Genomic DNA, 21,835 nt, shown 5'->3' on the forward strand with positions numbered 1-21,835 from the left:
CCAGCAGGCCCTACTACCACTACTCCCCATAGCACCGGCTACTGGACTGGTGATGCTGCTCCTTTGAACCTGCGGCGCTTCAGTTCATTCATTGTGTCGCAATGTTCAGCTGCGTCGCCCTGATGATGTCACTGACGGGCTCCAGCATCCTTCATGTGACGGAATCATAGAGAGGCAGGGAGGGAGCGGCTGTGGAGCTGGTGGGGTTCCTGCCTCACTGTTTTATTGATCTATTGGGCATTTTGGTGGTCTGCTGACTACTGCAACTGTCACTTCTCTTTCCCTCTGCCTGCCATATTGATCCAGAGTGGATATATTTGATCTGCTTCTCTACTGCTACTGTGCTGGGGAGCAAACACAGTGAATTGGGGGAACATGGAATTTTCCTGTCTACGTTGTGGAGGAGGAGGAAGCAAATTGCCATTCAAAGTGGGTCTTAATTACCCCCATAACCCACAAAACTGTATAACCCTAAGTGCCCCCCACCAACTGCTTTCATTTCATTTTACATTTGAACCCCTGAGGTCTCTTCATTTCTCTCCATCTCTCTATCCCTTTGGTAAGTTTTGTATTATTTTATTAGGAGTGTTTACAATGAATGCATTAAAAAATGATTAAATAAATGAAATGCTCACTGAATGTTTCATTACTTGAATAATGAAGTGTAGCGTGAATTGTTGGTCAATTAATGACCAATAAATAACAAGTTGATTAAATTGAGTGCAGTTTATAAAGCTATAATGTGTGTGTGTATATGCAGTACCTTTACCTACTGTATTAGTTCATTTGTATGGAATTTGCATAATAGATGTTATTACATTTTGATCAGTCCCTGCCCATTGAGCTTACAATCTGAAGTCCCTGTTACACTTACATCATTTTCTGCATCACCAGATGGGATTTATGTGAATTATCTACAGCAAGTTCATGCACAATCAGTCTGTAGCTGGTGCATCTCTGTTTGAATTCCTCTCAATGCTAATAGATTCATCTTACAAATAGGAATATTTTGTGTTTTTTTTACTAACTTTTGGTAGACTTTTCAGTTCAACATAGCAACAGCTGCTACCAATCATAGTCATTGTATTATCTTGTAATACAATTGTTTGTGTCACAGATGGGAGGGGCCTTTTTTTACAGGAGTCGTAAGGTTTTTTCATGTATTTGTTGGCATTGTTATTCAATAAATATCACCATTTTAACTAATGCATTATTGATTAAGTACAGTATTATATGGGTTTCTGGGGATTAATTCCTATTGTGTTTTTTAGGTTTACATTATGGCAATTTAAGTAGTGATTAAAGCCAATTGTATCTCATCTATTATTGCTCATTCATTTTTGTTTCTTTAGCAGCAGAGAGAGACTGAAGTTTATCAGAGCACAAGTCATATGATGAGGGCACCTGGGAAACTCACAATATGTCTATCCCAATTTCAGATTTCAAATTTCAATATAATCCATTTGCTCTTTTAAAAAATGGATTTCAGTGCAGAAGTCTGCAGGAGCAGCACCATTAACTGACAGTGCTCCTTTAAGAGAGGCTTGAGTGATTTCTTGAACACACACAATATCCAAGACTATAGTGATCTGATATTAGTTGTATGTATATGTATTTATACAGTCCCTTTATACAGGAACTTTAGTCTACATTTATTTAGGAACTTGCATCAATGCTTCTTACCAATGTTGCTTGATGGTAAAATAGTGTTAGGGTAAGGCCACACGAGGGGGCAAATTCACTAAGCGCCGAAGCGCCGAACGCTAGCATTAATTTGCTAGCGTTTGGCATTTTCGTTACTGCGCAAATTCACTAACGAACGCTGGCGTAGTTTCGCTAGTGTTACTTCGCACCCTTACGCCAGGCGAATTTTCGCTTGCGACGTAACTACGCAAATTCACTAACTTGCTGAACGCTACCTTTTACGCCAGACTTCCTTCGCCACCTCAGACCAGGCGAAGCGCAATAGAGTAGATAGGGATTGTTTCCAAAAAAGTCAAAAATTTTTCTAAGTCCCAAAAAACGCTGGCGTGTTTTCTACATTATGGGTGATAGGCTGAAAAAGATTGAAATTTTTTTTGGGGCTCCCCTTCCTCCCCCCTACATTTCCTGACTCATGGCAACTTACCTAGACAGTGGGCACATGTGTAGGGCAAAATAAACATTTTATTTGCTGATTTGAAGGTTTTCTTGGCATTTGTAGTGCTGATACGTATTCCTCCATTGAAATTTGAATTTGGTGCCGTATGCAAATTAGCCTTCGCTAGCGTAACTTCGCTTTACATAGCGAATCAACGCTAGCGCAACTTCGCAACCTTACGCTACCCCTGTGCGCAACTTCGGATTTTAGTGAATTTGTGAAGCGCTGGCGAAACTACGCCTGGCGAAGTGCGGCGAAGTTACGCCTGGCGCAACTACGAATCTTAGTGAATTTGCCCCGAGGAGATTCGGGGAGATTTTGTCGCCTGGCGACTAATCGCCTCGTATTTTGAGCGACTATCTCTCCGAACTGGCTCCGCGTTTTACCCCATAGGCTAGAATGAAAAGTCGCCTGCGCTAATGCACATGCGGCGATGCGTTTTCAATAGTCGCCCAAAGTTGCCTCACATTCACTATTCTGAGATATGTGAGAGACAGAGATGTACGTGAAATACTTATTGCTCTTATAAATGACGAGCACAACTGGTGAAACACTTTACTGATCAACTGGAAAATGTATCTGAATATAAATAACAGAATTGGTTGCTCTTTTGCTGGTGCTGCAACATGAGTGGGGGCCATAATGGATTGCAGGCCCATATAAGAAATGTGAGCTGTAGTTCTGTTTATACCTGGTGTTATGCTCATATTCTCAGTCTGGTAATTGTTGTTATAACCAGTGACCAATCCCTGTAAGAAAAGAACCCAGTATAAAGCTTGTTGTGAGTGGGGAAATTTGATGATGGACACAGTGAGTCTGATTATCCCTACGCAATTATCCCAGTTTAGGGTTGCCACCTTTTCTTATATTTTTTACCGGCTGGTGGGGGGGCGGAAAAAAAGGGGCAGGGCCGTGATGTCAAAAGGGGAGGGTTGTGATGTCAAAAGGGGAGGGTCGTGATGTCAAAAGGGGCGGGGCCACGTCACGGAGAACCATAGACTGAGGAGAAAAGGTAAGTTACAGGGGATTAGAGGAAGGCCGAGGGGTCTTTTTGAAGGGTATTACAAATTTACCGGCAGCTACATTGCCGGTAAATTTATAATCCCGGCCTTGGCAGGTGTTTTAGCAGCTAGGCGGGTAAAATACCGGCTGGGTGGTAACCCTATAACAGTTACAGATTCAAATAGGAATACAAAAACATTAGGGTTTAGAACAAACCATCGACCTAGTTTGAACCTCCTTTAGTTTTCAACTCCAGTGTTTATAACTCCACTTACAGATCCCCCACTTAAAGAACAAACACTTAAGAGCAGCTAAACACTAGAGCAAGTTCCGCTGGAGTCGCACGGGTTCTACTTATACAGTCTGTTCAGGTGCAACTAATCAATCCCCACCCGCCTAAAACTGAGGGAAAACTAAGTGCAAAGTAAATCAGGTTTTGACAAACTTACTGTAAGCAGAACAGCACCCAGACTTTACTGTTTAGCACCCAATACTTATCATTTTGAGTTGATTTATTTGCTTTCACCAGTGAGTAGCCTGTTAAGAGGAAATATCTGTTGGCCTAAAGTGGATTAGTCTGGACAATTTACCAATCAGTGGAGACAACAGAGGAGTGTGGAGGATTACAGCAGAAGCGTCCAAACTTACATTTTGTATATGGAGGAGATCTATTTTTGGAATAATTTGAGTTACAGATATTCAGTCTGCTGGTTGGGAAGTCCTGGAGGCCACCAATATTATTTTATTAGAAGTTGGGGTGAACATTTGAGGGGAACTGGTTTTAGATGTTGTACTAATACATTTTATATCTGCAGCACCAGCTCAGCAACTAAACTCTGTGACTCTTGTTATGAAATGCTATTTTTGGGCTGACTTGTCCTTTATTGATTTTGCCCATGGCACCTGCACCTTGAGAGTTTTTTGAACTGACCACTTAGGGCTGTTACACACAGGCGTTTTTTTCGTGTGCTCTCCATGCGTTGCGCTTTCTTCTGTTCAACCACAGGGCAAAACAATAGTAGACGCACTCAATTATTGTGAAGAGGTCTGTACTCACACAGGCGCATGTAACAGTGTGTCTGCCCCTGCGGCTGAACGGAAGAAAGAGCGACGCTGGGGAGCGCAGGTAAAACCGCCCGTATGTAAGAGCCCTTAGAGTGGCCACAGCCTTTAGAAAATACATCCTCCAGGAGCTAAAGTGAAACAAGAAAAATCAATTGCACTACAGCCAGATAGTCCCAGGGGATGTGCAGCTCTATCCCAGGGCACAAATAACAAAGGTGGTATATAGGGGATCCCTTTATTGGTTAACTAAGATATTCAGCTAAAATGTTGTGAAAGCTTGCTCTGATTATCTTAGCCAATAAAGCAGGGATCCCCAACCAGTAGCCCGTGAGTAACATGTTACTCTCCAACCCCTTGGATGTTGCTCCCAGTGGCCTCAAAGCAGGTGATTATTTGTGAATTCCAGGCTTGGAGGCAAGTTTTAGTTGTATAAAAACCAGTACTGCCAAATAGTCTCCTGTGGGCTACCAATCGACATAAGGGCTACCAAATAGCCAATCACAGCCCTTATTTTGAGCCACCCAGCTACATTTTTAAGCTTGTGTTGCTCCTCAACTCTTTTTACATCTGAATGTGGCTCATGGTTGAAAAAGTTTGGGGGATCCCTGCAATAAAGGGACCACCTCTGTACCAACTTTTTGTTATTTGTTTGCCCTGTGACTGCCCAACACAGTCCAACAACTTTACCCCAGGACTATCCCCAAAAAACAAGAGCCTTTCTTCTCTCTTTTTATTTCCCTATAGATTCTCCTGCATTCCCTTGTAACATAATTCAGGTAAGGGATTGGTTATCCGGAAACCTGTTATCCAGGAAGCTCCAAATTATAGAAAGGGCGTCTCCCATAAATTCCATAGTGGAAATCCAAAATGGAAAAAATGGTTTCCTTTTTCTCTGTAAAAATAAATCAGTGCATTGTAGATAAACCAATCTAAGATAAAATGACTCCTCATTAGAAGCAGAATCAGCCTATTAAGCTTATTTAATGTTTACATGATTTTCTTGTAGACCAAATAATGGAAAGATCCTTTAAATGGAAGACCCCAGATCCCGAGCATTCTGGATAACAGGTCCCATACGTGTACTAAACACAGTAATGAAGAGCATGGCAGGATTTGTACTACAAACAGTATCAGTCACCCCTCAGCCACTGATATGTGTATTACACCCAGGGAATGAGCTTTAATCAGTGTTGTTATTAATAGATGAACTAAATCTTATATTTCAATGTTTTTGTCCCTGTTACAAGCTGCATTTGTTTCATTTCCCTCTGTGGTGAGGTTTCTCTTTGCCCTATAAAAATATTCCTGATAATGACACCAACATCTCAGTAATGTAATGCTGGTCACATGGTCACATAGTGGGACACACAACTCAGAGGAGCAAGTTATTGGAATACTGGGAAATCCCACCAGCACTAGGACCAAGAGGTTCCTGTCTCCTTGGGGGGAGGAGCCAGATCACCATTTTGAGGCAGTTACACACACAGAACAGGCAGTGAGTTTTGTTTCTCATAAACTGCCACATGTGAATGGCAGTGCTCCTGGCAGAGACTCTAGCCACTGGCCCCGGGATGAATTGGCCCCAAACTGACTGGTGACAAGAACACTAGGAGCCTGGGAAGCTGATGTGAGGATTGGGGGAAGAATCTGTGGAAAAGGAAGTCCCAGGGAATCCGGAAGTGAGAGGTAAATGATCAGATAGGATCTGTGCAGCCACTGGGACAGAATGTTCTGTTATACAGATAGCTAGAATCTCAGCTGCCATAAAGCAGGACAGGACTGCTGCTTCCAATGGGGATCAGATAGGATCTGTGCAGCCACTGGGACAGAATGTTCTGTTATACAGATAGCTAGAATCTCAGCTGCCATAAAGCAGGACAGGACTGCTGCTTACAATGGGGATCAGATAGGATCTGTGCAGCCACTGGGACAGAATGTTCTGTTATACAGATAGCTAGAATCTCAGCTGCCATAAAGCAGGACAGGACTGCTGCTTACAATGGGGATCAGATAGGATCTGTGCAGCCACTGGGACAGAATGTTCTGTTATACAGATAGCTAGAATCTCAGCTGCCATAAAGCAGGACAGGACTGCTGCTTACAATGGGGATCAGATAGGATCTGTGCAGCCACTGGGACAGAATGTTCTGTTATACAGATAGAATCTCAGCTGCCATAAAGCAGGACAGGACTGCTGCTTACAATGGGGATCAGATAGGATCTGTGCAGCCACTGGGACAGAATGTTCTGTTATACAGATAGCTAGAATCTCAGCTGCCATAAAGCAGGACAGGACTGCTGCTTACAATGGGGATCAGATAGGATCTGTGCAGCCACTGGGACAGAATGTTCTGTTATACAGATAGCTAGAATCTCAGCTGCCATAAAGCAGGACAGGACTGCTGCTTACAATGGGGATCAGATAGGATCTGTGCAGCCACTGGGACAGAATGTTCTGTTATACAGATAGCTAGAATCTCAGCTGCCATAAAGCAGGACAGGACTGCTGCTTACAATGGGGATCAGATAGGATCTGTGCAGCCACTGGGACAGAATGTTCTGTTATACAGATAGCTAGAATCTCAGCTGCCATAAAGCAGGACAGGACTGCTGCTTACAATGGGGATCAGATAGGATCTGTGCAGCCACTGGGACAGAATGTTCTGTTATACAGATAGAATCTCAGCTGCCATAAAGCAGGACAGGACTGCTGCTTACAATGGGGATCAGATAGGGATTTTTATTAAAAATATGAACAATAACAATAAACAAAATCAAAATGTCATAACAAACAAATCAAAACATACAACAGATACATATTCAAAAATCCATAGTTTTTTCCCATGAAAAATCTACCCCCTCCACAATTTATTGTTTTCTTTATTGATATTTATTTCTTTCAATTTTATCAGGTATAATTCTTTCAAAATCTTTTTGGTTGTCAAATCTATAGATCCTTCTTCTCTCCCAAAAGTTTTACCACATCTCCTCATCCATAAGAAATATCGAACAACTGAGAAAATAACAAAGAGGGTCTCTTTATCCAGAGGATGGTCATTAGTTACAATTCCATAGGCTCTTTCCCCGTAAGTGTTTCTACAGAAATTATTGATTCCCAAAGTTGTTAAAACTTGATCATAAAGGGCTTTTGAGACTGAACATTCTAATAAAAAGTGATCTACTGTTTCTTCTTTTCCACAGTCCCAGGGGCATAAACTATTTACTGTACTTAGATAACTTAAATTTCCCCTTACAAATAACTTCCCCTGTAGGGCCAACCATGCGTTATCAAACATTTTTTCTGGGAGTCTTTTTCCATTCAAAAACTTAATGCATTCCCCCATGACTTTTACAGGGCAATCTTTTGGACTCAAAGAGACAACAAAAAAGGAGCTTAGCACTTGTTCATACAACTGTTTTCTTGATAAGTTTTCAATATCATTGAAACCTAAACCCACTTTTTCAACAATTTTAAACCTAACGCAATATGTTGCGGAAAACCTCCCCCCCTGATCCGGACCCCCTTCACTCTACCGCCCTCCACCCAGTCTCTGATAAAAGGCGAAACCCAGGATCTGACACAGTTTTCCCACAGAGAACACGTCCTTTGACCCAGATTCCCAAAATTGAATTTAAGAAAAATGGTGCCAAAGAAGGCAATTGGACAAACCATCCCTAGACCTCCCTCTTTCTTCTGTAGGAATGTTACCCCTCTTTTTACCGGGTTCAGCCTACTCCCCCAGAGCATCTGGAAAAACAAACTGTAAACCCGAGCATAGAGAGATTCTGGCAAGGGAAACACATAAGCAACAAAAAGAAACAATGGATCAAAAAGGTCTTGATCAGATTAACCCTTTCTCTATAGGTCAGCTTCCAAGATCTCCAACGCTGAACTTTTGCCAAACCAACATCCACTTTCTCTTCCCAATTTAATCTGCTATTATCATCCCTTCCAAATTTTACTCCCAAGATTTTAACCTGCTCTGGGGCCACTGGGAAATTTCCGGCCTGAAAATCCGGTTCCCCTCCTAGAGTCCAAAAAGCTTCCGACTTTTCATGATTAACTGAGGATCCAGAGGCCCTTGAGTAGCTTCTGATACAATCAGTGATCACCTCAACCTCCGCCTGCTTAGAAATGACCACTGACACATCATCCGCGTAGGCTACAAACCTGAGTGGCTGCCCGCCGGGCACACAGACCCCCTCCAAGCCCTTCTCCTCCAGCATCCTCAGGAAGGGATCCAGAGCAAATACATAGAGAAGAGGACTCAGAGGGCAGCCCTGCCGCACCCCGGCCCCAACATCAAAGGTTTCACCTTGCCAGCCATTAATCAGTGGGAAGCTTTTTGCCCCTTCATACAAAATCCTTAACCAACTAATGAATTTGCCTGGGATGCCGTATTTAGACAAAACAGCCCATAGATAGTCATGGTTAACCTTATCAAAAGCTTTAGTTTGATCCAAAGACAACAGGTATTTTCCCCACCCATGAGCTTTGCATGACTCCAAGGCTTCCCTTAAAGTAAGGAGGGCCCCAAAGATGCTCCGCCCCTTCACCGTGCAGAACTGACAGGACGATAATAAAGTGCCAGAAAACAAAATCAAACGTGAAAAAAGAATCCGCGCCAGAATCTTTCTGTCAGAATTGAGAAGGGCAATCGGCCTCCAGTTCTCAACCTTCTCATCATCCTTCCCCTTTGACAGCAAAATTAAAGAAGAACACCTCATTGACTCAGGCATACCCCTCTCCAAACATTCATTAAAGATCTTAACTAACACCGGGACTAACAGCGATTTAAAGTCTTATAAAACTCTGCTGTTAGCCCATCAGGCCCTGGAGCTTTCTTGTTGTGCATTTTATCAATCGCACCCGCCACCTCTTCCTCCTCAATATTTGCTGTCAATGGGGAAAAGTCCAAATTTACTGTATCAGGTCCTGGGGTCGCCTTTAAAAAGTTTTCAGTCCTTTCCCTCTCCAAAGTTTTACTTCTGAACAGATCAGCATAGTACGACCTTACAACCCCGAGGATACCCTCCCTGGATTTCTGTATAACTCCCTCGGAGTCAATAAGGCCAGTCACCTGCTTTTTCTTAAAGGTCTCTCTACAATTCTGAAAAGGATCAGGGAGTTTTTTGCCCCAAAATCTCTCTCCAGAATCATAGAGTCCTTGCGACTGTACTGATGCTGTCTAATCAGATATTTCAACCGGGCAATTTTTTCCCCCACCACCCCGGCCGAAATTAAGGTTTCCAACTTCTTCCTCAGAGACTGGTATTTTTTAGATCTTAAACCCTCCCGTTTAACAGATAGTTTTGTGAAGAAAGTTCGGATTTCTTTTTTTGCTTCCTCCCACCAGTGTACCACAGAATCAAAGAAAAAGAATTTTGACCACAAGGCTTCAAAAAACACCTTAAAAGAGCCATCCTCTGCTGCTTCTTTAAGAGACCCAATTCCCAGCCTCCACAGTCCTTTGCCTCTCTTGGGAAGATCTGATGTTCCCACTGTAAAGGATAACATTAAATGATCTGAGAAATCTACTGATGATTCCTTCACATCAGAGAAGACCTCCCCTTCCTTTACAAATATCATATCAATACGACTACTTCTATTGGAGCAAAAGTATGTATGTACTGCTTTCCTCCCTCCCCAAGTAGCCACATCAATATAACCCGCCTGCTTAATTATACCTAACAAGAAAGCACCTTCATATTTGTTATATCTCCCAGTTCTATCTCCTGGATTTAAGGTCTGGTTAAAATCACCAGCCAAATGACTTGGCTAGAAACACACAAGTATTGTTTTATTTCTTCTAACAGATCTTTTCTTTCTATCACTGCATGAGGGGCATAAATATTTATAAGTCTGTAACTTTCTCCTTTTATATTTACATCTAGTAAAATACATCTACCCACTTTAAGCTCTAAAAATCTCTTTACCTTAATGTCTGAGAATCCCTTAAAAAGAATTCCCACCCCCCTGCTGTTTCCTCTGCTATGGACCAAAATGATGGACCCAACTACCAGTCCCTTTTTGCATTAAAAATCTCTATCTTATTGGTTAGTCTTGTTTGTTGCAAAAAATAAATGTCATTTTCTTCTTTCTCCAAGTTACTAAACACTTCCCGTCTTTTTTAACATTTTTAATACTACACACATTTATAGTACTAAATTTAATTATTTGTTCAGGCATCTTGGAGAGTTAGTTGTTCTCACAGGATTGTGTTCTGCATGTCTTTTATACTGGGTTTCCCCATGCCCCCCAACGACTCCCCCTCCACCAGGAGATCCTCCTCATCAATGGACTCCCACTCTTCCTCACTATCTATCCTTCCTTTCCTTTTCTTCCCTTGCTCCTCCACAATTCCTATTTCCACATTTGATGGACCCTCAGATTCTAATACAGAATCTTTCTTTCTTTTGCCCAAACCACTGCTGGGGGGTACCACATTCTTTTTAATTGACCTTTCCTTGACTCTCTTTTTTACCTCCTTTTTGTTCCCTTCATCCCTTTTTTCTCTTCACCAATCCTTCTCAATTCCTCTTCCTCCTCTGCCAAATCCCCCATGACTTTCCTGAGGGCAATTCAAATCTGTTTGAAGTTTTGATTTCACTTTCAAAGATCATTTTACCTGCTTTTTTTCCTGCCTTTTTTCCTGCCACCTTCCAGTCATCCCCCCTTCCCTGCACTGATGTAACAGTACTTTCTGCCTTTTGGTTTTCTTTACTTTGACAGGGGGCAACCTCATTGTTCCCTTCCTCCTCCCGTCTTTCTTCTGTTACATCTTCCTGAAATATTTCCTCCTCTATTCTTGGGCAAAGTTTAACAATATTGTGCCAGGCATTAGGACAATCAGCGTGTGTGTATGACCCAGTTCCGCACACAGGTTACACCTCACATTCTCGCAGTCTTTGTTGACATGTCCCTGGGCCCCACACAATGTGCACATCTTTATTGTACAGTCTCCCGCCAAATGCCTCCTTGATCCACACTTATAACATTGACGGGGCTGCCCTGGATAAAAGCAAACACCCCTTCTCTGCCTATAAAAAATGAATTTGGGAGATGCTGTGTCATGTTGTTTTGCACATTCAGCCTCACTTGAGCCTTCCAACCCACCACCCAAAATCCTTCCTCATTATATACAGGTTTTAAAGGCATCAAAACATTGCATTGTCTCTTTAACCAGACTAACACATCAGCAGGAGGGACAGACTCATTCTTAAAAAAGATTGTTACTGTTTTTACTTCTGGTTTTGAGACTGGACTCGCCCTGAAGCCTTCCCATGCTGAGGATGTCTTTTTATCTTGATATAAATTCCAAAATCTGTCTAAACCTTGAGACAACTTGAAACTTATTTCAAAATCAATATCTGACACATTTACAAAAGCAAAAACATCTGCAGGAGTAAATCCCATTGATTGTTTGATTAAGTTTTTACACACATAGCGGCTACCTGGTGATTTCTCCTTTTCTCCCTCCCATTTGATTTTAACCACATTTCTCCTTTTGAAAGTGAGCCCATCATGAAAAGATTCCTCCTGCCTTGCAAAAAATTTCCTTTTCTCCCAGAAAGACCTACTATCCTGTTTACCTTGTTCAGGATCAACTCCATTTTGAGCAAATTGTTGTGTTTTTCCTCAGGTAAAGCACTAGTTGCTTCATTCTCAGCAGCTTGTGTCTCCCCCTCCCCCTCCACCTCATTTACATTCCCTTCAGAGACTGCACATTCCTTGTTGTTAAACAAACATTTTCATTCCTTTCCTTTTCGTTTGTTTCAGACAAATTATTTGCACCATTATCATCTGATTCCCCCCCACCTTCATTCAGCACAAAATCCAAATAAGAGGATTCAAAGGTCTTTTTCCCTCCACTGGACATTTGTTTAAACCGTTCCTTGTTTTTATACACCTCCTCCCATGGTTTAATCACTAATAACAAAGCCTCCATATTTTCCACCACCTCCTCCAGTTCTTTATTCATTTCTGCCAGTTTCCTGATGCCTTGAGCTCTGAAATGTCCCTTAGCAGATTTAACATTTGAAAGTTCCCTCTCAATGTTTTTTTCCAAAGTATTTCTCCTATTACTTAACAGTTCCATAGCTCTGAGTGATTCAATGATGTGTGAGGTATTAACAGTGTGTCCACTACTAGTCCCATTAGAAGAGTCATTAGCCAGTGCTCCACTCACCCGTGCCCCAGTCCTGGTCTCCTCTGTGCCATCCAGCGCCCCCTCTGCCACTGCCACAGCAAGCTGGCCACACAGCGCCTCAAGCCCTGCCATATGTTTAGCAGGACTATCCTTCACGCTTGCCTCCCTGCTAGTCACTTCCTCCACAGTGTTTGTCTCAGTGTTGTTGGTGTGACAATGTGCTGGAGCTGCAGTTCTCAGAGTCTCACCTGAAGCCTCACTGCTGCTGCTTGCGGACGCCATCTTGTCCTTTTCCTCAGCACTAGCACCGGAGCTCCCTCCTTCTGCCTGGGCCTCAGATACTTCACTGTCGCCCACCTCTGCGTTACTGAGGGAACACTCCAAAAGGGTACTTGCACCACATCTACGCACTTCTGAAACACTTTGGGGGCTGCTGGAATCCACTGCTTTCTCCATGGGCATTTCACATGGGGAGCTTGCACCAGGCAAATCCTCCATATTGGCTGTTTGTTCAGACACTTCTGCTGACTGTGTTATTCCATCAATTCTTCACTGTTTTCTTCATTACACACCACTTCACATGAAGTTTTCTTGCTTTTGCAAAAGACTTTCTTTATGGTTTCTTTTGGGACTTTTTTCCCAACACCTAAAGTCTTTGTTCCACTTTTAACACGAGCTGACATCCTTCTCTCCATTTCCAAGTTGTAGGTAAATAATAAAGTCCAAAAGAAAGTGTAAACTGCACCCCCAGACCCTTGCTGGGCCTGGGGTAAGCTCTGTAACTCAGGAGCTCCTCACACGCACGTCCTTCCTGATTGGGGATCAGATAGGATCTGTGCAGCCACTGGGACAGAATGTTCTGTTATACAGATAGCTAGAATCTCAGCTGCCATAAAGCAGGACAGGACTGCTGCTTACAATGGGGATCAGATAGGATCTGTGCAGCCACTGGGACAGAATGTTCTGTTATACAGATAGCTAGAATCTCAGCTGCCATAAAGCAGGACAGGACTGCTGCTTACAATGGGGATCAGATAGGATCTGTGCAGCCACTGGGACAGAATGTTCTGTTATACAGATAGCTAGAATCTCAGCTGCCATAAAGCAGGACAGGACTGCTGCTTACAATGGGGATCAGATAAGGATCTGTGCAGCCACTGGGACAGAATGTTCTGTTATACAGATAGCTAGAATCTCAGCTGCCATAAAGCAGGACAGGACTGCTGCTTACAATGGGGATCAGATAGGATCTGTGCAGCCACTGGGACAGAATGTTCTGTTATACAGATAGCTAGAATCTCAGCTGCCATAAAGCAGGACAGGACTGCTGCTTACAATGGGATCAGATAGGATCTGTGCAGCCACTGGGACAGAATGTTCTGTTATACAGATAGAATCTCAGCTGCCATAAAGCAGGACAGGACTGCTGCTTACAATGGGGATCAGATAGGATCTGTGCAGCCACTGGGACAGAATGTTCTGTTATACAGATAGCTAGAATCTCAGCTGCCATAAAGCAGGACAGGACTGCTGCTTACAATGGGGATCAGATAGGATCTGTGCAGCCACTGGGACAGAATGTTCTGTTATACAGATAGCTAGAATCTCAGCTGCCATAAAGCAGGACAGGACTGCTGCTTACAATGGGGATCAGATAGGATCTGTGCAGCCACTGGGACAGAATGTTCTGTTATACAGATAGCTAGAATCTCAGCTGCCATAAAGCAGGACAGGACTGCTGCTTACAATGGGGATCAGATAGGATCTGTGCAGCCACTGGGACAGAATGTTCTGTTATACAGATAGCTAGAATCTCAGCTGCCATAAAGCAGGGCATAACACATAATTTATCTGACTTATGGTGATGACTATGCCAAACTGTAAAAAAAACTTAATTACCTAAAATACAAAACCAAAACTTAATACACATTTTTTAGTGAATGACAATCTAAATTATTTTTTCCTTTTTTTACATATTTGCATCAAATAAAGAAGAGATAGAGAAGCCCCAGAAGCCAATGATTGTGATTCTTTGGATAAAGACAAGAGACCATTAGACTGTGCAACTTCTCCAACACCAGCAAATCCTAACATTGGAAAGAAACATCTGTATCAGACTCAGAATCACCATCATTACAATGAACATTCCCAACTCCCAGAAGGAACTTCCCTCAGTAAGAAAACAATTTCAATGTGGGAAAACATTTGCAAAAAAAAATTAACCTTCATACTCACCTAAGAACTCGCACAGGAGAGAAACCATTTATGTGAATGGAATGTGGGAAAAGTTTTTAGCCAAAATACAATCCTTAAAAAATACCCGCGAATTCACAATGAGGAGAAACCTTTTACATGCACAGAATGTGGGGAAAATGTACAAAAAAACCTGCCTTGATACTCACCTGAGAATTCACACAGAGGAGAAACATTTCAAGTGGCCAATGTTTCACTGCACTCAGTTAAAGAAATTCACACAGGGGAGAAACCATTTTCTTGTACAGAATGTGGGAACACTTTCAGTTTAAAGCACCATCTTACCAGACACACAGGGGATAAACCTTTCATTTATAAAGAACGTGGCTTCTCTACAAGGGACAGACTTTCTTCTCACTTAAATGTCCACATAGAAGAGAAACCTTTTACGTGCACAGAATGTGGAAAACAATGCTCTTGTAGGGAAACCCTAGACCACCACTTCACACAGAAGAAAAAACATTTACATGTACAGTATGTGGGAAACAGTTCTCTAAAAAGAGATACCTTAGCAAACACCAAAAACTTCACACAAAAATGGAAACGTTTCCATGTACAGAATGTGGCAAAATGTTCTCTAACAAGGGCAACCTTCAGCGGCATTCTCTTACCCACACAGGGGAGAAACCTTACCTGTGCACACAATGTGGCAAATGTTTCTCTACAAAGATTTACCTTAACACACACCAGAGAATTCACAAAGAAAGGGAAACTTTCCCATGTACAGAATGTGGAAAACGTTTCTTTAGAAAGAGCGGCCTTCGGACACATTATGCTATCCACACGGGGGAGAAACATTTCCCGTGTACAGAATGTGGCAAATTATTTGCTACAAAGACCTACCTTCGCACACACCAGAGAATTCACATAACGAAAATGTTCTCATGCACAGAATGTCCCAGATCTTTTTCTACAAAGAACAGCCTTAAGTTGCATTTTGTTACCCACACAGGGGAGAAACCTTACCTGTGTGCAGAATGTGGGAAGAAATTTACAACAAAAAGCCACCTGAATTGTCATCTAAGAATTCACACAGCAGAGAAACCATTTGAGTGCACAGAATGTGGGAAACGTTTCAGGGTAAATGAATACCTTAAAGAACACCAGCGAATTCACACAGGGGAGAAACCTTTCGCGTGCACAGAATGTGGGAAACGATTTACAACAAAAAGCCACCTTCATATTCATCTAAGAACTCACACAGGAGAGAAACCATTTGAGTGCACAGAATGTGGGAAAAGTTTCATATCAAATGGGGCCCTTATAAAACACCAGAGAATCCACACAGGAGTGAAACCTTACCCGTGTGAAGAATGTGGTAAAACATTTACAACAACAACCCAACGTAATTTGCACCTGAAAATTCACAAAGCGCAGAAACCATTTGCTTGCACACAATGTGGGAAAAGTTTTGCAAGAAAATGTCTGCTTCATAGTCACCTCAGAACTCACACAGGAGAGAAACCATTATTGTGCACAGAACTTGGGAAAGGTTTTAGCAAAAATATAGTCCTTAAAAAACAGCAGATAATTCACAATGAGGAGAAACCTTTTACATGCACAGAATGTGGAAAACAATGCTCTTGTAAAAAAAACCTAGAACAACACACACAGCTTCACACAGAAGAAAAAACATTTACATGTACAGTATGTGGGAAAGTCTTTTCTAGTACGAGAAACCTTCTCTATCCCCTCACAACTCACACTGGGGAGAAACCTTTCATGTGCACAGAATGTAAGAATATGTCTCTCCCTGTTCTTTTCTCATGCACAGAATGTGGAAAACAGTTCTCTAAAAAGAGATCGCTTACAAAGCACCAAAAAATTCACACAAAAAGGGAAACGTTTCCATGTACAGAATGTGGCAAAATGTTCTCTAACAAGGGCAACCTTCAGCGGCATTCTCTTACCCACACAGGGGAGAAACCTTACCTGTGCACACAATGTGGCAAATGTTTCTCTACAAAGATTTACCTTAACACACACCAGAGAATTCACAAAGAAAGGAAAACTTTCCCATGTACAGAATGTGGAAAACGTTTCTTTAGAAAGAGCGGCCTTCAGAGACATTATGCTATCCACACGGGGGAGAAACATTTCCCGTGTACAGAATGTGGCAGATCTTTTTCTACAAAGACCTACCTTCGCTCACACCAGAGAATTCACATAACGAAACCTTACCCGTGTGAAGAATGTGGTAAAAACTTTACAACAACAACCCACCTTAATGCGCACCTGAAAATTCACAAAGCGGAGAAACCATTTGCTTGCACACAATGTGGGAAAAGTTTTGCAAGAAAATGTCTGCTTCATAGTCACCTCAGAGCTCACTCAGGAGAGAAACCATTCATGTGCACAGATTTTGGGAAAGGTTTAAGCAAAAATATAGTCCTTAAAAAACAGCAGATAATTCACAATGAGGAGAAACCTTTTACATGCACAGAATGTGGAAAAAAATGCTCTTGTAAAAAAACCCTAGAACAACACACACAACTTCACACAGAAGAAAAAACATTTACATGTACAGTATGTGGGAAAGTCTTTTCTAGTACGAGAAACCTTCTCTATCCCCTCACAACTCACACTGGGGAGAAACCTTTCATGTGCACAGAATGTAAGAATATGTCTCTCCCTGTTCTTTTCTCATGCACAGAATGTGGAAAACAGTTCTCTAAAAAGAGATCCCTTACAAAGCACCAAAACATTCACACAAAAAGGGAAACGTTTCCATGTACAGAATGTGGCAAAATGTTCTCTAACAAGGGCAACCTTCAGCGGCATTCTCTTACCCACACAAGGGAGAAACCTTACCTGTGCACACAATGTGGCAAATGTTTCTCTACAAAGATTTACCTTAACACACACCAGAGAATTCACAAAGAAAGGGAAACTTTCCCATGTACAGAATGTGGAAAACGTTTCTTTAGAAAGAGCGGCCTTCAGAGACATTATGCTATCCACACGGGGGAGAAACATTTCCCGTGTACAGAATGTGGCAGATCTTTTTCTACAAAGACCTACCTTCGCTCACACCAGAGAATTCACATAACGAAAATGTTCTCATGCACAGAATGTGGCAGATTGTTTTCTACAAACAACAGCCTTAAGTTGCATTTTGTTACCCACACAGGGGAGAAACCTTACCTGTGTGCAGAATGTGGGAAGAAATTTACAACAAAAAGCCACCTGAATTGTCATCTAAGACTTCACACAGCAGAGAAACCATTTGAGTGCACAGAATGTGGGAAACGTTTCAGGGTAAGCGAATACCTTAAAGAACACCAGCGAATTCACACAGGGGAGAAACCGTTCGCGTGCACAGAATGTGGGAAAAGATTTACAACAAAAAGCCACCTTCATATTCATCTAAAAACTCACACAGGAGAGAAACCATTTGAGTGCACAGAATGTGGGAAAAGTTTCATATCAAATGGGGCCCTTATAAAACACCAGAGAATCCACACAGGAGTGAAACCTTACCCGTGTGAAGAATGTGGTAAAAACTTTACAACAACAACCCACCTTAATGCGCACCTGAAAATTCACAAAGCGCAGAAACCATTTGCTTGCACACAATGTGGGAAAAGTTTTGCAAGAAAATGTCTGCTTCATAGTCACCTCAGAGCTCACACAGGAGAGAAACCATTCATGTGCACAGATTTTGGGAAAGGTTTTAGCAAAAATATAGTCCTTAAAAAACAGCAGATAATTCACAATGAGGAGAAACCTTTTACATGCACAGAATGTGGAAAACAATGCTCTTGTAAAAAAACCCTAGAACAACACACACAACTTCACACAAAAGAAAAAACATTTACATGTACAGTATGTGGGAAAGTCTTTTCTAGTACGAGAAACCTTCTCTATCCCCTCACAACTCACGCTGGGGAGAAACCTTTCATATGCACAGAATGTAAGAACATTTCTCTCCCTGTTCTTTTCTCATGCACAGAATGTGGAAAACAGTTCTCTAAAAAGAGATCCCTTACCAAGCACCAAAAAATTCACACAAAAAGGGAAACGTTTCCATGTACAGAATGTGGCAAAATGTTCTCTAACAAGGGCAACCTTCAGCGGCATTCTCTTACCCACACAGGGGAGAAACCTTACCTGTGCACACAATGTGGAAAATGTTTCTCTACAAAGATTTACCTTAACACACACCAGAGAATTCACAAAGAAAGGGAAACTTTCCCATGTACAGAATGTGGAAAACGTTTCTTTAGAAAGAGCGGCCTTCAGAGACATTATGCTATCCACACAGGGAAGAATGTGGTAAAAACTTTACAACAACAACCCACCTTAATGCGCACCTGAAAATTCACAAAGCGGAGAAACCATTTGCTTGCACACAATGTGGGAAAAGTTTTGCAAGTAAATGTCTGCTTCATAGTCACCACAGAGCTCACACAGGAGAGAAACCATTCATGTGCACAGATTTTGGGAAAGGTTTTAGCAAAAATACAGTCCTTAGAAAACACCAAATAATTCACACGGAGGACAACCCTTTTATATGCACAGAAGAAGGGGAAACATTTAGGGATAAAGCTGCATTGATGCTCATCTGAGAATTCACACAGGAGAGAAACCATTCAAGTGGACAGAATGTGACCAACGTTTCACTGTACTAAAGAAAATATTTACATGTACAGAATGTGGGAAAGTCTTTTCTAATAAGAGAAACCTTCTCTATCCCCTCACAACTCACACTGGGGAGCAGTGTCGGACTGGGACAACAGGGGCCCACGCAAAAACCTTAGACCATGGGCCACTCTCAGTATTATTATTCTTCCTCTCCTCACTCAACCTCTATTCTCCTAATCTGTTTTCTTTACATACTATAATCTATTATTCCATCTATTTAGCCTTTTTGTTCTCATAGAAATAGGGAATGGCCATGAAATCGGCTAAATGTTGAGCAGCACAAGGGCCCACTGACACCTGGGCCCCCCCCCCCAGGAGTTTTCCTGGTATCCCGGTGGGCCAGTCCGACACTGCTGGGGAGAAACCATTCATATGCACAGAATGTAAGAATATGTCTCTCTCTGTTTTCTTTTCTCATGCACAGAATGTGGCAAACAGTTCTCTAAAAACAAATGTCTTATCAAACACCAGAGAATTCAAATAAAACGGGAAACTTTACCGTGTACGGAACGTTTCTTGAAACCGGGCAACCTTCAGCAGCATTATATCATCCATAGAAGAATTTGTTTATTCACATACCCACATATGAGCAAATTCACTCATAGCAACTCCTTGCCTACACCAGATTATCCACACAGAAATAATAAGAAATATTCTATTATTTAAGGGATAATCTTGGCTCGTAATTTCCTCTTTTTTAACAACCATTTTTACAACCCCCCTTTTTACTAAATGTAAAATATATGGACTTTATTAAAAACACCGAGTGTAAAACTACTGAGCCGTTTCTTCTCTTTCACTTGTTTCACCAACCAATTTTTCCCATAGTATGTGAAATTTAGAGCCCCCACAACTGAAAAAAGAGCAGATAAATGTTTCACAATCAAATAATCAAGAAAAATGTAAAATAATTAATCCTATAACTAAATATTGCGCAGTGAGATTGGCGGTTAGAACCCCAGTTCCACTAATATCACTTGCCAATGGATGTGACACATATAAGCAGCATTTGGGAAAGTGCAAGGGGTGGGGCTTTATGGTTAGTGGGCGGGGTTTGTATTTATTTGGAGTTTTGGAAAAATTGGGACATATCTTTATGTCCTCTGAACTAACCCATTATTAATAGAAAGACTTTAAGACATTCTGTGTATTAAGCTGTTCTCCCCTTTAAAGGTTCAAACACTTCACTGAAAATCCAGTGCAGATAGATAACCTTCACCACCACCAGTGCAGTATAAAGTTGAATAATGGGGGTACAGTGGATATTACAATGTTCCCCAAACAAAAACGTTTTTACAGTACAATGTAGTGTTGTACTTTATTAATAAAACCGGTGTGTTTGCTTCAGAAACTTTAGCCATGGGGGCAGCCATTCAAGCACAGGATACACAGTAGATAACAGATAAGTACTACTATAGTTTATATAAACAAGCTGCTGTGTAGCCATGGGGGCAGCTATTCAAGCACAGGATACACAGTAGATAACAGATAAGTACTACTATAGTTTATATATACAAGCTGCTGTGTAGCCATGGGGGCAGCCATTCAAGCACAGGATACACAGTAGATAACAGATAAGTACTACTATAGTTTATATATACAAGCTGCTGTGTAGCCATGGGGGCAGCCACAATGTCACTACATCTCTATACAGAAAAGATTGTGCTGCCAATACTTTATTGAAAGCTATTTCCTCTCATCCTAAACATCTTATAAGAAATATACCCAAGGGTCCGTTTTTACGCCTGAGACGTTTATGTTCAGATTTTGATAATTTTGTAATAGAAGCGTGTTATTTAAGACTATTACACAGAGGATACAATATGAGTTTATTGACAGAAGCCTTCAAAAATGCTCTTGTAACTCCAAGGGAACCTCTCCTTCAGAAACACAAGGCTAATTCTTGAAGTCGTACTAAATCGTCAACAGGTATTGACAAGCCATTGTGTAAACAGGTATGGGACCTGTTATCCAGAATGCTCGGGACATGGGGTTTTCCAGATAACGGATGTTTCCATAATTTGGATCTTCATACCTTAAGTCTATTAGAAAATCATATAAACGTTAAATAAAGCCAATAGGCTGGTTTTGCTTCCAATAAGGATTAATTATATCGTAGTTGGGATCAAGTACAAACTACTGTTTTATTATTACACAGAAAAAGGAAATTATTTTTATAAAATTTGGATTACTTACATACTTTTTTCATTTAAATTTATGATGTAAGTCTATTGTAAATTGTATATTTATATATATATATATATATATAAGTCATTTATCAAACACTGTCTCTTTATGAGCTGCTTTTTTTCATTTTTTCTCTTTTTTTTCTAATTGTTTTTGATTGGTTGTTTCTTGTATAAATGTTCATTGCCTTTGGGTATCATCATAGCCCATGATTAAGTGTCCCAGAGGGTACAAAACTCAAAGGGCCAATGGAGATGAATGTACATTTTAAATTGTGACTAATAGAACAACTAATATTTTCAGCCCTGTGTATCCATTGAGTGGCGGATAGCCCTGTTCTTTTGTGTTTATTTGGATACGAATAAACAGCAGCAGGAGTTAGAGCAAAACAAGG

At 41.4% G+C, this 21,835-nt stretch overlaps 1 protein-coding gene across 8 annotated transcripts in view; it reads left to right on the plus strand.

Annotated features, from left to right (window-relative positions):
• The window catches only part of LOC108695509 (zinc finger protein 208), a 33,393-nt gene extending 13,960 nt beyond the window's left edge, over nucleotides 1–19,433 (plus strand). Inside the window, exons 1-4 of one of the 8 annotated variants that reach the window (XM_041568110.1) lie at nucleotides 5,658–5,893; nucleotides 14,350–17,664; nucleotides 18,085–18,106; nucleotides 18,886–19,433. In XM_041568110.1, the coding sequence (XP_041424044.1) occupies nucleotides 15,148–17,664; nucleotides 18,085–18,106; nucleotides 18,886–19,178 (2,832 nt within the window). In that variant the 5' untranslated portion in view covers nucleotides 5,658–5,893; nucleotides 14,350–15,147 and the 3' untranslated portion in view covers nucleotides 19,179–19,433. Of the gene's footprint in view, nucleotides 1–174; nucleotides 560–5,656; nucleotides 5,894–14,349 lie in introns of those variants that run through there. The other 7 variants (XM_041568107.1, XM_041568109.1, XM_041568106.1 and 4 more) reach the window with 7 other exon arrangements.
• The last annotated feature ends 2,402 nt before the right edge of the window (nucleotides 19,434–21,835 follow it).

The sequence above is a fragment of the Xenopus laevis genome, chromosome 6S, assembly GCF_017654675.1.
Source record: "Xenopus laevis strain J_2021 chromosome 6S, Xenopus_laevis_v10.1, whole genome shotgun sequence".
In the NCBI taxonomy this organism is placed as follows: Eukaryota; Metazoa; Chordata; class Amphibia; order Anura; family Pipidae; genus Xenopus; species Xenopus laevis.